Genomic DNA, 15,485 nt, shown 5'->3' on the forward strand with positions numbered 1-15,485 from the left:
GTTATTGAGTTTAGCCATTCTGACAAGAGTAATATGGTATCTCAGAGTGGTTTTGACTTGCATTTCCCTGATGACTAAGGACACTTTCTCAAGGGTCTTCAGCATTTTAGATTCTTCTGTTGAGAATTCTCTATTTAATTCTGCACTCCAATTTTTAATTGAATTGTTTTGTGTTTTGGTGGTTAGTTTCTTGAGTTCATTGTATATTTTGGTGATCAGCCCTCTGTCAGATGTGGGCCTGCCATTGCAGGTGGGAGTGCAAACTTGTACAACCACTTTGGAAATCAGTATGATGGTTTCTCAGGAAAATGGGAATCAGTCTAACCTCAAGGTCCAGCAATTCCACTCTTGGGCATAAACCCAAAGAATACACATTCATACAATAAGGACATATGTTCAACTATATTCTTAACAGCATTATTTGGAATAGCCGGACCTGGAAGCAACCTAGATGCCCCTCAACTGAAGGATGGATAGAGAAATTGTGGTACATTCCCACAATGGAGTACTACTCAGCGGGGGAAAAAAAAACAAAGGAATATTGAATTTGCACGCAAATGGATGGAACTAGAAGAAACCATCCTGAGTGAGGTAACCAGTCACAAAAAGATAAGCATGGTATGTACTCACTCATATGTGATATTTAGACATAGAGCAAAGGATTGCCAGTCTACAATCCACACTGCCAGAGGAGCTTGGAAACAAGGAGGACCCCAAAGGAAGATTGCATAGTTCTTTGAAGAAGAGGAGGGGGACAAGAACCTCTGAACAAAGTGGGAGCACATGGGGAGAGGAAGAAGGTGGGAAGGGAAGAAGGCGAGGGGGAGGAGAACAAGAGGACTGAGACAGGGGAGGAATAGAGGAGGGCAAGAATGGAGATGTCTTGATAGAGGGAGACAGTACAGGAATGGAGAGAGGTCTGACTCAGAGGAAATGTTAGCAGATCCACAGGGATGGCCCCAATAAGAATCCAGGCAGTGGTAGAGAGGATGCCACTGATGCCCTTCCCCTATAATGAGATTGATGTCTACCTTGGTTACCATTCCTAGAGCCTTCATCCAGTAGCCGTTCCAAGCACAGACAGGCACCCACAGCTAAGCACTGAGCCATACTCCTGCAATCCAGTTATGGAGAGGAAGGAGGATGAACAAAGGAGCCAAGACAGCGATGCAGAAACTGGCAGAAACATTTGGCCTGACCTATTGAGAGCATGGAGTCCTAGTCATAAAGCTGGGGAAACAGCACTGGATCAAACTAGTCCCTCTGAATGTGGGTGCCAGCTAGGAGGCCAAAGCAGTCTATGTGAACTCTAACAGTGGAGCCAGTGTTTATCTGTAGAGCACAAATGGACTTTGTATGTCCATTCTCTATGGAGGGTTACTATTGTAGCCCAGATACAATGAGGTCCTAGGCCCACTCCTGAATGATATGATGGAATTTGAAGGTCCCCTGTGGAGGGCCTCACTATCCCTGGGGAGGAGTTGGTGGATTGTTTGGGGGTGTTGTTGGGGAACATGGAAGGATGGAAGGGTGAGGGAATGGGGGGATGGATATGTTAATATGTAATTAAATAATTTAAATAAAAATAACAAGGAAGCCAACTGGGGTCACTAGGGTTTATTAACTGATGAATCAGAATCAGTTTACTACAATCCAGGAGAGAACAAAACTGCTACACTGCTCTGGGTCCAGTTCAAAGCTGCTACTCCATCTGTTCTGCCTTGTTCCTCTCTTTCTGTCTCTCTGTCTCTCTGTCTCTGTCTCTGTCTCTGTCTCTCTCTCTCTTCTCTCTCTCTCTCTCTCTCTCTCTCTCTCTCTCTCTCTGTCCCTCTCCATCCCCAAGCGCTAAGACTACTCTTACTCAGGCAGGTCATGACCGGTAAATGTTTCAGAGGCTTGAATGTATTTTCTATAAGCTTAGCAAATGACCATTCTGGACTAGAAAAACTATGAGCCCCAGGGACATGACTCCTGTGTTTGTCTTGGGCACACACACTTTTGACTTGTAGGCTCATGGCAACATCTAAATATATGCCACATTCAGAGTGTAGATGCATTTGTTTGGATGTAAGTTGCATGATTATGGGTTGAATGTATTTCCTTCCACTGAAATTTGTCATAGGGTTAAAGTTTCAAATATGTTGTGATACTTCATTTTATGTTTCTTTATGTGAATTGCTTTGACTTCGTATATATTCAAGGCTTCCTACCAGGAGGGATTGTTGAAGTCAAGATCCCATACTAAATAAATGTTGTTTTTGGTAGATGTTTTTGCTAACATGGTTTCTCTTCCTAGCATTGCTGAAATAGGCACTTGCCTGTCAAGTTATCCCAGAGTAAAATGAACATTTAGGTGACTACCTGGGCCCAAAGATTCTCTGCTTGTTGAAGAACTCTTAGGAACATGAACTTGTGTCTGATGAGAAAACAGCAATTTTAAGGACCTTGATGAATTCACTAGGTGCTGTAGAAACTGGTTACCAGCTAAAACTAGTTAAATTACATTGATCACAATTCTTGTTCACCAATTGTGTATTTTAAATTCATTTAAAATTTTTCATTACATTAGAAGAAAAAATAATTATAATTGAAAACCTTTTGCATAGCGAATTTTTTTGCAAAAGCAATGAAATCACTGTCACCTTAGGTATTTCCTTTTAAAAATTATGTTCTCTTGAATGACTGACCCAATATCTCACACATCCAAGAAGAGTTTTCTATCATCAGTCACCATGTCGCCATGGTGTCACCATGGCTGTGACACAAGCACCATTTTGCTCTGAGCTCCAAAAGGGCCACACAACCTTCTTGCACTGCCTTTTCTTCCCAAGTCCACTGTTTCTCTAGTCTTGAGTCCACCAAGGACTCTACAATCCATTCCAGGCAGCTGAATTTGAACCCTGACTCCGATCCAAATGCTCTATTATTGGACAATGGACAACGGACCACAACACAAACAAAATTACTTGAACATATAATACCATATTCTGAATTATAAGCATGCCTCCCCAGTACATTTAAATAGATGTCAAGAAGCAGGCCTGCTTGAATAACTTTTGGAATACATTTCATACATATATGAAAATTTCACAATGAAATCTATTATTTTATACAGTTGATATAATCAAAATTAAGTTGCTTTAAGGAAAAAATATATTCACTGACAAATTTCACATTCAGATAATCTTGATAAAGTTGATTGTCATTATTTGATTATACAATCATTTAAATATTTAAATATACTCAATGCAGTCTCCTTTCTAAGCATTACATTCCCACTAATACTATAATTTTACTAATTTCACAAATAAAACCAAATGTCAAGTTTGCATATACAGGACAAGATCAATCTGTTCTTCATACAAATCATTCCTCAGCCCAACTGATTGAATGACATACAGCATAAAGAAAAAGAGCACCACCATTCTCCAGTTAACATAGACTCTGGTTCTGCCTTGACAACTATTACCATCATATACTGGAAATGGCCTACCTAACCCAAACTGATGGTGTTATCTAGGCTTATTGCTTATTATAAGAAAGAGATGAATACTTACACATGGTTTCCTATCTCATGTGTTCTGGTCCCTGGATCTCAGCACATAGGAACAGTGTGGCTAACACTTAGGTTGGTCTTCCTAACTCAATTAACCTACTGTAGAACTACTGTCACAGGAACATCCAGGGACAAAGCTAGTCCAAATACTCCACTAAAGGCATGCCCAAGACTCATTACCCAGGTGACTCTAGGTGCTGGAAATTTAGCAGTCTATATAAACACAGACCACAAAGTTCAGAAATTGCTTTTAATTGTTGAATAATGTGATGTGGGAAATGCAAGAATGATCCAAGTTTAAAAAAGGCATGTGATAAAAGTCAAATTGTTCAACTCTGAGCCCAGTATGTACCCTGGAAAGAGGAAGGGAGAATTTAGATTTCTTAAGATTCTGGGGTACAGGAGATTGATCCTGCCTTTCTTTTAGTTCCTCCTGAATCTCTAACATGATCCTACTAAGGAAATCCCATGGATAATCTGCTAATGATCACACAAATGAAAGCTCTATGCGTTCCTGATTGGCAAATTTAATTCACTTTTGTTTCTGGTAGATTACTCACTCTGCATTGTTTTACTTATGCAATAAAAATACTTAATGACTTTACAAAAGAGTGAGAATATTGATCAAAATGATTAAATATTGAAACAGCTCAAGACCTGGGTGACATTTGAACTTAGTGCTAAAACCATTTTGAACTTAGTGCTAAAACGGGTCAGTATTTCTCAGAACAGATTATTAGTGACAAATCTGCTTAGAGATAATGAAAACTGACCAACTCTAGGAAGTCTGAACCTTAGAGATCTGCAATGGGAATGAAACCAGAATTACAGCGGAGACATGGTTCATGAAGACAGTCTTGGTGATGTCATGGAGGACAATGACAAATGAGCTGATGGAAAATGAAATATTATTTCGTATCTCTGATGACTCGGCACATACTCTGAGAAAATGTCTGAACAATGACATTTAGAAAACTCCATAGATTCCTACCTGATTAACATCAGTGCAGGAGGATGGAAATTATAAGAGAGGGAAGAGTAGTGCAGTTAAGCAACTGGCTGGAAATTCTTGCAAACTCTCTGACAAGGTTGCCCATGTACATGCAAGAATAAAAAATAAATTTGTTTTCACTACCCAAATGGTATAATATATTTAACATCCATAGTTACATAACTGATTGGCAGTGACTCTAGTCTGTTTTATTTAAAATTGCTTCTTTGAGAAAAGTATTTCTAAACAATATATTCCCCCTCTGTCACATACTCCCAGACTTCTCCCCTCCCTATCAACACAACTCTAAAGCCTTCATTTCTCTGACTCCTTAAACAAATGAGCAAAAAAACAAAAAACTATCATCAATCTATGTATCTCATAAACACACACATACTTTCAAAGATACAAAATCAGAAGCCAAAATATGCACACATACAAAATCATTAATGAAACAAAAAAGCCTAAATAAAGTTATATAAGACAAAAGCTGTCCAAAATTTCATTGGTCAAGTTTTCTTTTTGCTAATTCCTGGTCATGGGGTATAATTAATATAGCCAGTGAAGTGTGATTAATATACCAGTGAGACTAATTGAATTGGGCCATTTTTTCTCCTTTGCTAGTGGTTATAAATTGCAGATAGTTTCTTGGTTAATAGTGGGAGCTCTTGTCCACTTGTAAGCCTTCTGGCTTGAATTTGTGCAAGCCTTGTTCTTGCCACCACAGTCTCTGAGAGTTCATGTGTGCATCAGTCCCGCTGTGAGTGCAGGAAACTGTTTCCTTGGAGTCATTTATCACTTCTCACTCTTACGATCTTTCCACCTCCTTCCCTGAATTGTTTGCACAATCCTGAGGTTAAGGTTTGATGAAGACTACCAATTTATAGCGAGTGCCCAAATATACATCACTCTCTACATATTGTCCCTTTCTGTCTAAATCAGTTTCCAATTACGGAAAAAGAGAATGTTCTCTGCTGATGCCTGACTTAGGCCCTGACTTATGTGTCTATGAGGGAACATGATTAAGAATAATTTTATTGATATGTTTCTTTATGAGAAAATAGCATTTGGTTTCACCTGGGGCCATGGTGTATCTAGACCCAGTTTCTTGGCCTTCTTGGCAGTGTCCGAAATGGGTTTCATCTCATGGACAGGACATGAAATCCAAACAGACAATGATTGATTACATCCACAACAATTGCAACAACATTTCTCATGGGATGGTCACCATTATAACTCACAGCATTTGTATCTAGGTTGGTTATTGCCCTTCTCCTTCTCATGGAAAAATATCTTCAATAGCTATGAATGCCAGTCAGTAGAAGAGAAAACATCTAGTTAAATATCAGATCAACTTTCCAGTGTCCACTGTGATACACAAGTGTTGTCCTCAGCATTATGACCTTATCACCAGTTTGTGGAGAAACCAAGAGCCTTGGCAATAGACTGAGATATCTCAGAGGTTCCTTAGCAAACCTTTCACCAGAGTCTCAGTTTGTGAGTGCTTACCCAGGAAAGCCCATCTCACCAGTATGGAGTTATTCACTGAATGAGAAATTACAGTACTTTAGAAATTCCTGCTGTGGGAATTTGAGAGAAAGTACAGAGTGATACAATGGCTTTGAATCACCTGGCTTGAGCACCAGACTTCCTTAATCATTGTATAACCAAACACAGACAGACTAATTTCTAAACATCTTAAAAATGACTGATGGGGTATAACAGTAAGCCCGGGCTCTGAAGTTAGCAGTGAAGAGGAAACCCCAGAGGCTCGCAGGAAAGATGTAACTCTCTCCCCGTATTAGGAACGGAAAGAGATGAGAAGCTTCCTGAAATTTTGTACAGATACCAAATGAGGCTGTGTCTCTGTGGTGCTCAATACTCGAGCACAGTAGTATGTGGCAGTGTCTTCAGTGTCCACACTGGCGCTCTTCAGTGTTACTCGGTTGTTGGAGGTGTCCTTGGAGATTGTGAGCCGGCTCTTCAGGGATGGGTCGTAGTATTTATCATCATTCCACCAAATGTATGCCAGCCACTCCAGACCCTTCCCTGAGGGCTGGCGGATCCAGCCCACACCCATATTAGAAGTGCTCAGTGAAAACCCAGAGAAAGAGCAGGTCAGACTGAGAGTCTGGGACGGCTGCAACAGCCCAGGACCAGACTCCTTCAGGCTAACCTGTGACAGGACATCTGTGGGGGAAAAAGTAGAAGGTAAGGTTGGTACAAAGTGAATTATGGGAGTTCATGCAGTAGGAATCCATGGCACTCACATGCAGGCACAATCAGCAGCAGGAATGAGGAAGCAAACAGGGCCATGACTGAACACCAGTGAGTGCCCAGGCCCAGCTTTGGCTTTTCAACCTATGCTTGGGTGGAGCCAGGAGAGATTTGCATTCAGTCACTGGGATCTGACTCTGAAGGAAGACTTAAATTATGGGTCTCAGGAGGAGCCAGTCTGAGATGAGATACAGAGGATGCCTCAGGGAAGTTCACCTCATCATAGAAAGGAGCCCGTATGAGAAGACCAGGTCCTCAGATCACAACACATCTGATGAGAACTGTGTGAAGGTAGCATAGGAGAATGTTCCATCTGCAGGCTGGCAGTTATGCAGTCTATAACTGCATGGAAGAGAGTTGTATTCATTGACTTTACTAATCTGTCAATTTCCTGCCTCACTATTTGATATTTCACTTTATTCAGCACTAGTAGCTTCATGTTGATACTGCCATCTATTTCTGAAACTTTAATAAACAACAGCTTTAGAAAAAAATAAACTGTAGCCAGAGAGGCTGAGCATCCTGGAGAAAGGGAAGAAGGACAGAGAATTGTGAAAGTCACAGCTCACAGGGCCCAGGGATTTCCTCACAGGTTCAGTGATGTTAAAGTCAATGCAGTCTGCTTTTTTCTTGTGAATATTGATGATTTAAGACCTACAAAGTAAATTATTCGCTTGTCTTTGGTCAACATTCACAGTGACTTTGTGATATGATCATGAATGAAAACATGGAAAGTAAGGAGTGAACTTCTGGATGTACATCAAATATTGTTTATTTTTATGAATATACTATCTTCCTATTTAAATTTTTAAAATAAATTTTGAAACATAAAGCTACCAAGATGTATCTGAACCATGAATATGAACTTATAATAAGTTTGTACTAACACTGTAAAAAGAAACAAAGCCAAAAATGCTGAGTGTGAGCTGAGAGCTTTGTGTTTGTGTTTTTTTTAATGGAAACTGTTATGTTTAGGGGAAGCTAAAAATCCCATAGGAAACAAAATCTTAGCCACCCTCTGTACCTGGTCCTGGGCTGACCCTGAGTTCTATTGTGCAATGTGACTTCTGCTGGAGGTGATCTCTAATGCTCTTCCTGAGCCCACAGCAGGGAGCGATGTGTGCCTGACCATGGTGACCCTCAGTGTGTTCATCACACTGTATGTGGCTGTCACTTCTACTAACACAGAAGTCAGTCTTGAAGGCAACTCTTCCTTAGATTGGTTTCTAGAGGTGAAGATGAAGCTGAAGAAGCATGGCTTATCTTCTGTGACTCCATGATAACCTCATTGTCCCAAGAGTACAGACTCTTCTCTGGAGCAAACCCAGCCCCAGTATGTATCAGAGTGTGATGGAGTAACCAGGGCCAATGCAGGTAAGGACCAGGTCTCTGAGGGCTTCAACAGGCCAAGTGTTGACATCTGAAGTGGTACCTAAGGTCAAGGAGAATTGACCTCTGTCAGTCACAAACAGTGACTATTTCTGCAGGTTTCCCCACAATACCAAAACATCCAACCCTGATGACAAAGGCAGAGTCATTTCTGGTATTATAAGTCATAATTTGCCTTTGTAAATACACATCAACATATGTCCCCATAATCAAAACATGCACAGAATCGATTTATATCAGGACACGTCACTGCATAATTTTAAGCAGACCCATGAGTGACCCATGAATGACAAAGAGATGCTGATACTGAGACCCTGTCACCTGGCTCAGGAGTTGACCCGACAGTCTTATGTTCCACCCCAGTTTTCCCCAGAGACTTTAAGCCTGTGTGAGTATATTGCTGTGCTCAGCCATGTAGGGTGTCTCCAATTTCCCCTGGAGATCAGGACCATATTTTCAATTTGGGAGCCCCGTAATTACAGGTGGGAGGGGACAGAACACAGTTTTTCCTGGTGCTTTATCTTGTCAGAGGACATCTGTTGGGCTTCCATAGGAAACTTCAAGCAGCATTTCTAATTAACAAGGCTTCTGTATCATAATTGGCCAAGAGAAACCACTCTCACCAGAAGTCTTACCTAGTGGGGGGTCATCCATATCAGTCACTCAACATCATATGTGTAGGTGGAGGGATGGTCTGCTAAAGGATCTTGAGTGACTGCTGTCCAGTAAAGAGACAGCTCACAGTTATAAATCTATAGGGACTCCCTAGTGCCAGATCCCACCTCGTTTCTGTGCCTCAATTTATCCAAAACCAAGTGCTCTAGAGCACCAGGCTGAACCCCAGGGAGCCCGTGGCTGACAGAGGTGATGGCTGTCACTGCAGGTCTGTGCTCTGTGACAGGCTTGAACTGAACACAGGGTACGGGGAAGGGTGTGAATAATAGGACAGGGATTAAATGTCATATTCCAAACACTCTTTCAATCCTGCCATAGAAATGAATCAGATTTTCGAATAAGTTATGTGAAATATAAATGGCAGAGCAAATCAGCTGTCCTACAAGAATTGTATTTAGAAAATATTTTTCAGATTTTCCTTTGTATTTTCTTCTATTGTTGAAATAGATATTTTCACACTGTCATGAATCCCATGAAAACCTAAAATTGGAAGCCAATATGTATAAACAAAAAGACTGTATGATAAAACAAATTAATGAACCAAAACAATGCTCTGATTTAACATTACAAGACAAAGAACCACCAAAGATGTCATGGGGGTTTTTTGTGTTGGGCACCTACTACTCAACATGGACCTATCACTGAGAGGATTCTGTTTGACCAGTGAGACTATATTACAGATGACTAAATTTCATTTGCAAAGAGCTATCAGAATTTCCACAAGATCAAAATATTTCTCAAAAATGTTTATTCAATAGTCTTAGAAGCATATACTCAAATTATCACCAACATGAGGACATTGGGGTCTTTGTTGTAAACTTAAACTGCTCACTCTCTGAGTCTTGGAGCCAGATTTACCAAGAGACTTGTTAGTATAGTGAGAATGGATTCCTAAACAAAGGCAAACACATCAGGATCTGAATCTCCACAGTAGAAGCTCACAAGAAGGACACTGCCCAGACCACACAGCAGCCATCCCTCGGCTCCAGATGTGTGCCTGAACTCTGAGTTAGGGTACAGAGATAGAACCAGACTTATCTAATTCAAGACAGAAGCCGAAGACACCGTGATGAATGCAGTAATGAAAATAATTTAAATAAAATTTCAATGCTACCAATTCTTAGCCTTATGTCTACAGCCCTCCTTAAGAGGAGAATGGGTTGGGCAACTCAAGGTGCTTACTGTGACTGAGCCTAGCGCCCCTTCAACTTGGTTTCCTCTGAATTAATAATATTGTGCAGTCATGGGTTGGCCCTAACCACAGTGTGAGGGAAAAGTCCACCTGAGTATCCAGAGCTTCCCCAACAGCTGATCCTGGTGACCACAGAGCATGACTCTTTCCTCATAGAAACTTTCTGCGTTGTGTTCAGTAGGAGTAGGTGTCATAGTTGTATTAAGAATGTTTGTCAAAGTAGAAGTCATAATTTTTAGAGGCATGATCAATTCCTAGAGTCTTTGATTACAAAATGGATCCCCATAAAATCAGAAGATAGAGAGGTCACCTAGATAACACAGAAAAAATATCAATTATGTCTGAACCTGGGCTTTATGTGTGCTCAACGCCCCCTGCTGGCTAAATGATCCTGGCAAGGAGGTTTTTGTCTGGGCTCACACTGCAGACTCCTCACTGTGTCAGCTGTACAGTAATAAGTGGCCGTGTCCTCAGTTCTCAGGTTGTTCATTTGCAGGTAGACCATGCTTTGGGAATCATCTCTGGAGATGGTGAATCTGCCTTTCACCGAATCCGGATAATAGGTTGCATAATTATAACTTTTAGTGTCTATGCTAGCGACCCACTCTAGACCCTTTCCTGGAGCCTCGCGGACCCAAAACATGGCATAGTCAGTGAAGGTGAATCCAGAGGCCTAACAGGAGAGTTTCAGTGATCCTGAAGGCTTCACCAATCCTCCACCAGACTCAACCAGCTTCACCTCACAGTGGACACCTGCAAACAGAGAGGATCCTGATGAAGAAACTGTCACAAAGTCTACTGTCTCTCTCACTCATGTCTCCTCACACACTCAGAATCCCGTGTTATCTACCTTTTAAAAGAGCAACAAAGAAAACCCAGTGCAGCCCCAAACCCATGTTGATTGTCGTGTTCTCAGTGCTGCTCACTGAATGGGAAGACAGGGCTAGAGTCCTCTGCCTGACCTGCGGGGTGAGGGCAGGGATGGTTTTCATAAGGAGAGGGAGGCCATATTTGCATATCTTCCTGATATATATTATTCTTTCGTGTGTGGGGGCCTTAGAGGCAGCAGGAAATGGTGCAAATATCTGAGAGATAATGATAAATGATGACCGTGATTTCATTAAAATATTATTCATTTTTATAAAAAGCTTCCATATCCAAATTTAAATTTTCTCTCTTTTACATGGTGTCTTTACTGATTATCTTACCAGATATTATACAATTAGTTCATAGATGCTTTAAAAATTAAAAATTACAATTTGATAATTCAAGAGGAACTGATGGAAAGATCAATGATTAGTGAAGCATACATTAAATTACTGTAATGAAACTGGGATAGGGACAGCACGTGTGAAAATTTACCCTGCACACATATTAAACAAACAGTAACAGTACAGAGGCCACACCTTGTGAAATAGTAAACACATCACAAACTGCTTTTACATATATGCCACATGATTGTATTTGATGTGTGTTAGTCAACATCTTTGAATTTTGTGCCATTATTTTTCCTCAAACTAAATATAGGTTCCTATGTGTGGTTACCACAGGAAGGAAAGGAGTCTGTTACATGGTCTGTAGTTCCATGATTTTAATGCATTCCTGTATATCCTGAGTATCTAGGACTTTCTTAGTGGCTGTGGGATGAGTCTCAAGAGGCCATTGGATAGCCACCCCTGTATTAGAAAGAAGAGTTGGGAAGAAATTGTTTAATTGATTTATTAATTCATTTATTAGAGAAACATTGGTGTGCCTAAGAGTTCTTATGGACTATGACATTGTTGTTTCTGTGGCACTTGTAGAAATGAGCTGCATTTAAGGCAGCTAAATTCAGTGAGCTCTTGATCTGAAGTCATTTCTGCTTTGAGTCCTTTGATGACCAAATCATTGCTCTGACAGGTTTCACTCAGTCAGCCCTGTTATGTGTAGATAAGCAAAGGAAGAAACTCCAGACAGAGGCGGTGACCTCCTTGTTGTTCCTCCTTTGCATCTGTCCCACAGACTCCACCACACAGCAAGTCTCAACAGCAACAAGAAAATAAAAATAGTTTCCTATGATCTAACAGACCAACATGGAATAAAGTCGGATATCAACAACTACAGAGAAACAGAAGGCTACAAACTCCTGTAAACTCAACAACTTCCTCCTGAATAATTGCTGGGTCAAGGAAGAAAGAAAAAAGAAACAAATGAGAGACCTCCTAGCCTTCAATGACAATGAATGCACAAGATATACAAACACTGGACACTATGAAAGGAGTGACGAGAGGAAAGTTCACAGCACTTCTTGCCTGCATAAAGAAATTGGACAATTCTCATACAATAGACTTTACTGAAAATCACAGAGCATGAGTGGGTTTGACCTAGGGTCTCTGCATATATGTGCCAGATGTGTAGTATGCATGGTCTTCTTTTGGGACACATAAAGTGGGAGCAGGGGTTGTCTCTGACTCCTCTGCTGATGTTTGGACCGTTTTTCCTCATACTGAGTTGCCTCATAGACCTGACATGTCATGTTTTGTTGATATCCATTGGGGGACTGCCCTCCAATGAAGAGAAATGGAGGACTGGATGGAGAGTCAAGGGATAATGGGAGGGATTTGGAGGAGAGGACAGAAGCAAAACAGCAGTTAGTTGGATAAATTACTGAATAAATATAAATACATACATATTTTATAAAGCTGTATTGAAATAAGGATCCTGAAATGTAAGTAATCATACAACTGTAGAGAATATAGAATCCATATAGCACAACAAATCAAAGCTAGGGTAACATGAGTTTAATCAAAGGGAACTATGGAGTCAGAGAATCAAAAATATGATGCTATTTTTTTAAAAGTCTGGATAATAACATTTCATAGATTCCTAGTTTTGTATTTCAGAAAGATTCTTCTGTTGAGGGAACTATTTTGTATTCAGATTTGGGTGTGGTTTTATGGCTCTGAAGATATATTATTATTATAAAAGATAATAGACTTTTAAAATTTGCATGAATAATTAGTGAGACATAGATAAGCTGGTCTTGCAATTATTAGTGTTGTCCCCTTGGTTGTTCTGATCATGCTCTATCGTTATCTGAGATATGTGCCTTCAGAAAGATGATTTGAAAGAATGTGGATGAGATTTCTGTCTTAGAACAGAGGTATCTGCATGGGTGGACAGTGCTACTCACAGAAGATCTGAGTTATTAACTACATACCACTGTGCTGGGCACGTGAAAACTCTTTATAAGGTAATGGTCAGAGTGGGCACACAGTTGATGAGAACCTTGGGAGGTGTTGCATTGCTCTTACTTCACCACAATAATTCCAGATATGTCTTGTTTTCTAAAAAGAATTTTAAAACTGAATGGATTGTAAGAGCCAGAAGAGGCAGATGACTCCAAGGAAGCAGTGTCTTCTAGAGAAATCAGGATTGATTGATACACATGGGAACTCACAGTTACTGTGAACGCCTGCACAGAGCCTGAGTCAAGTCAAGCCCGATGAGGCCCCAGTGTTGAGACAGGGACATGGACACAGGCTCTCACACCTAACCAGGAAGGTTCTACAATTGATGTGTGTAAAGGAAAAACTATTGTTCTGCACTGGCATCTCTTTGGGCATATTAACCACACTTATGTGTGGACACAAGTGCAGCAGTAGGTAATATATGCTACTTTTTAAAGATATTTTGTCTCATATCACATGTTTGTGCATTTTCTTTTTGTCTCACTGCCCTTTTACCCATATCTCAAGGTGCCATAGATGGGTGTTTTTATGAGTTTTGTGTGAATGTGTTTCTTATTTTCTTATTTTTAATGCCTTATATTTTGATCCTTCTTTTAGCCTCTCTTTTGCTTTCTACAAAGAGAAACTGTGTGGTGTTCAGTGGATGGGGAGATAGGAAGAAACTGGAAGGAGTTGAAAATAGACAATCAATGACCAGACTAACTCGTGTTAATTTTCTTTAGAAACGTTATAAAAAGTAAATAAAACCTGATTAAAATACACATGGATATACAAACCTTCGAAGTGTTTAACAAATTATCAGCACTAAATTGGAACATGAAAACATCACATGTCAACAACAGCAGGTGCAGGTCAACTAGTCGACTCAAGGAAGGAAACCACAGAGGATATAGAGTCCCCTCCACACCAACCTCATCTATCTACTGGGGATTCTTGGCTTCATTGTGCCCCCTGCTGTTTCTGAGCTCACTGCTGGTTGGTTTGCCATTGCTTAACAATGAATCTGCACTGTCTGTCTTTATTAGGAACACATCCATGAAACTTCAGTGCTCACAGAGCTCAGCTACAATAATAAGTGGCTTTCTTTACTTTAAGATGCTGAGTGGATGTTTCAGCATGGATATAATGTTGTGCCTATATTACCATGAATGTCCCTCTCAATCTAGGCTCTTCTAATTTGTCATTAAGACCCAGATCTAGCAGTTACCAATATAATAATATGACAATAGGATAGAGCAGGAACTTTACTTCCTTCATCAGGCTATACCTGGAGCAGCACCTGAGGTCAGAGAAACACAGTAAGTCTTCAGCTGTATCCCCAGTATCCATGTATGACCCATTCAGTTACAGAACTCAGGAGAATGAGGAGACAACAAATTTGTACTCACAGATCAGTTAACAGCAATAAAAAATATATTACATTGGAAAGGAAGCAGAAATCAAGCAAAATTACACCATAAGTCAATCTAATTCCTGTCCTCCAGTTGGGGGTGGAGAGAAAATTACTTTAACAAGATTCCTCATGGATGGAGTTTCATGTCAGTAGAAACATCTGTCTCTCTCTCAGTTTGGGTCCCAAATGCCCAATGGAGTAATTAACTCTACTTTTAGAGAAACTGTCCTTCTTAGGGCTAAGAGGGTTGGTGGATTATGCATTATCATTTTTGTGGCATTCCTAGGAACAGGAACCTCATTAAAGCAATGAAATGTACTGAACTGGTGATCTGAAGTCATTTAGGATTTGGCCCTTAAATGATCAAACCTTTTCTCTTTTGGATTTCATATGCTTAACAGGGTTATATGTAGGTAAGTGAAAGGAGGAAATTCTGGGTAGATGCCGTAACCTCCCTTGCTGTCCCTTGTTGGCACCTGCTCCTTGAGGCCCTGAATGTCTGAGATGCCAGCATCCCCAGCTGACCTCCATTCCTTTTGCATCAGGTTGATTTTGTGTGGATTTGTTCCTGCACCAGAGTTTAAATGATATGTAGGACTCATCAGTGTCTACAGTGTTAATATGTACTTCTGCTGCCTGGCTCCCCTTAAGCTCTATGTCCCTGTGCACAGTAGGTGTTGCCACATAAGTGACTTTCTTCACATGGAAACAGCTGGACAATTCTCTAGTAATAATTGTCAACAGTGGCTGCTCTGCAGGCCAGCGCTTCCCAGCAGAGCTCT

The 15,485-nt window shown here is 40.5% G+C and overlaps 1 pseudogene and 1 gene segment (V, D, J or C); both read right to left on the reverse strand.

Moving 5' to 3' along the window:
• Positions 1-6,348: 6,348 nt before the first annotated feature.
• On the reverse strand, positions 6,349-6,863 carry LOC113838387. The segment is given in 2 exon segments: positions 6,349-6,737; positions 6,818-6,863. Coding segments are annotated over 2 exon segments (435 nt in total).
• Positions 6,864-10,444: 3,581 nt separating this feature from the next.
• Positions 10,445-10,976, reverse strand: LOC113838386 (annotated as a pseudogene).
• Positions 10,977-15,485: the final 4,509 nt, after the last annotated feature.

Source organism: Cricetulus griseus, chromosome 5 (genome assembly GCF_003668045.3).
Source record: "Cricetulus griseus strain 17A/GY chromosome 5, alternate assembly CriGri-PICRH-1.0, whole genome shotgun sequence".
Classification (NCBI taxonomy): domain Eukaryota; kingdom Metazoa; phylum Chordata; class Mammalia; order Rodentia; family Cricetidae; genus Cricetulus; species Cricetulus griseus.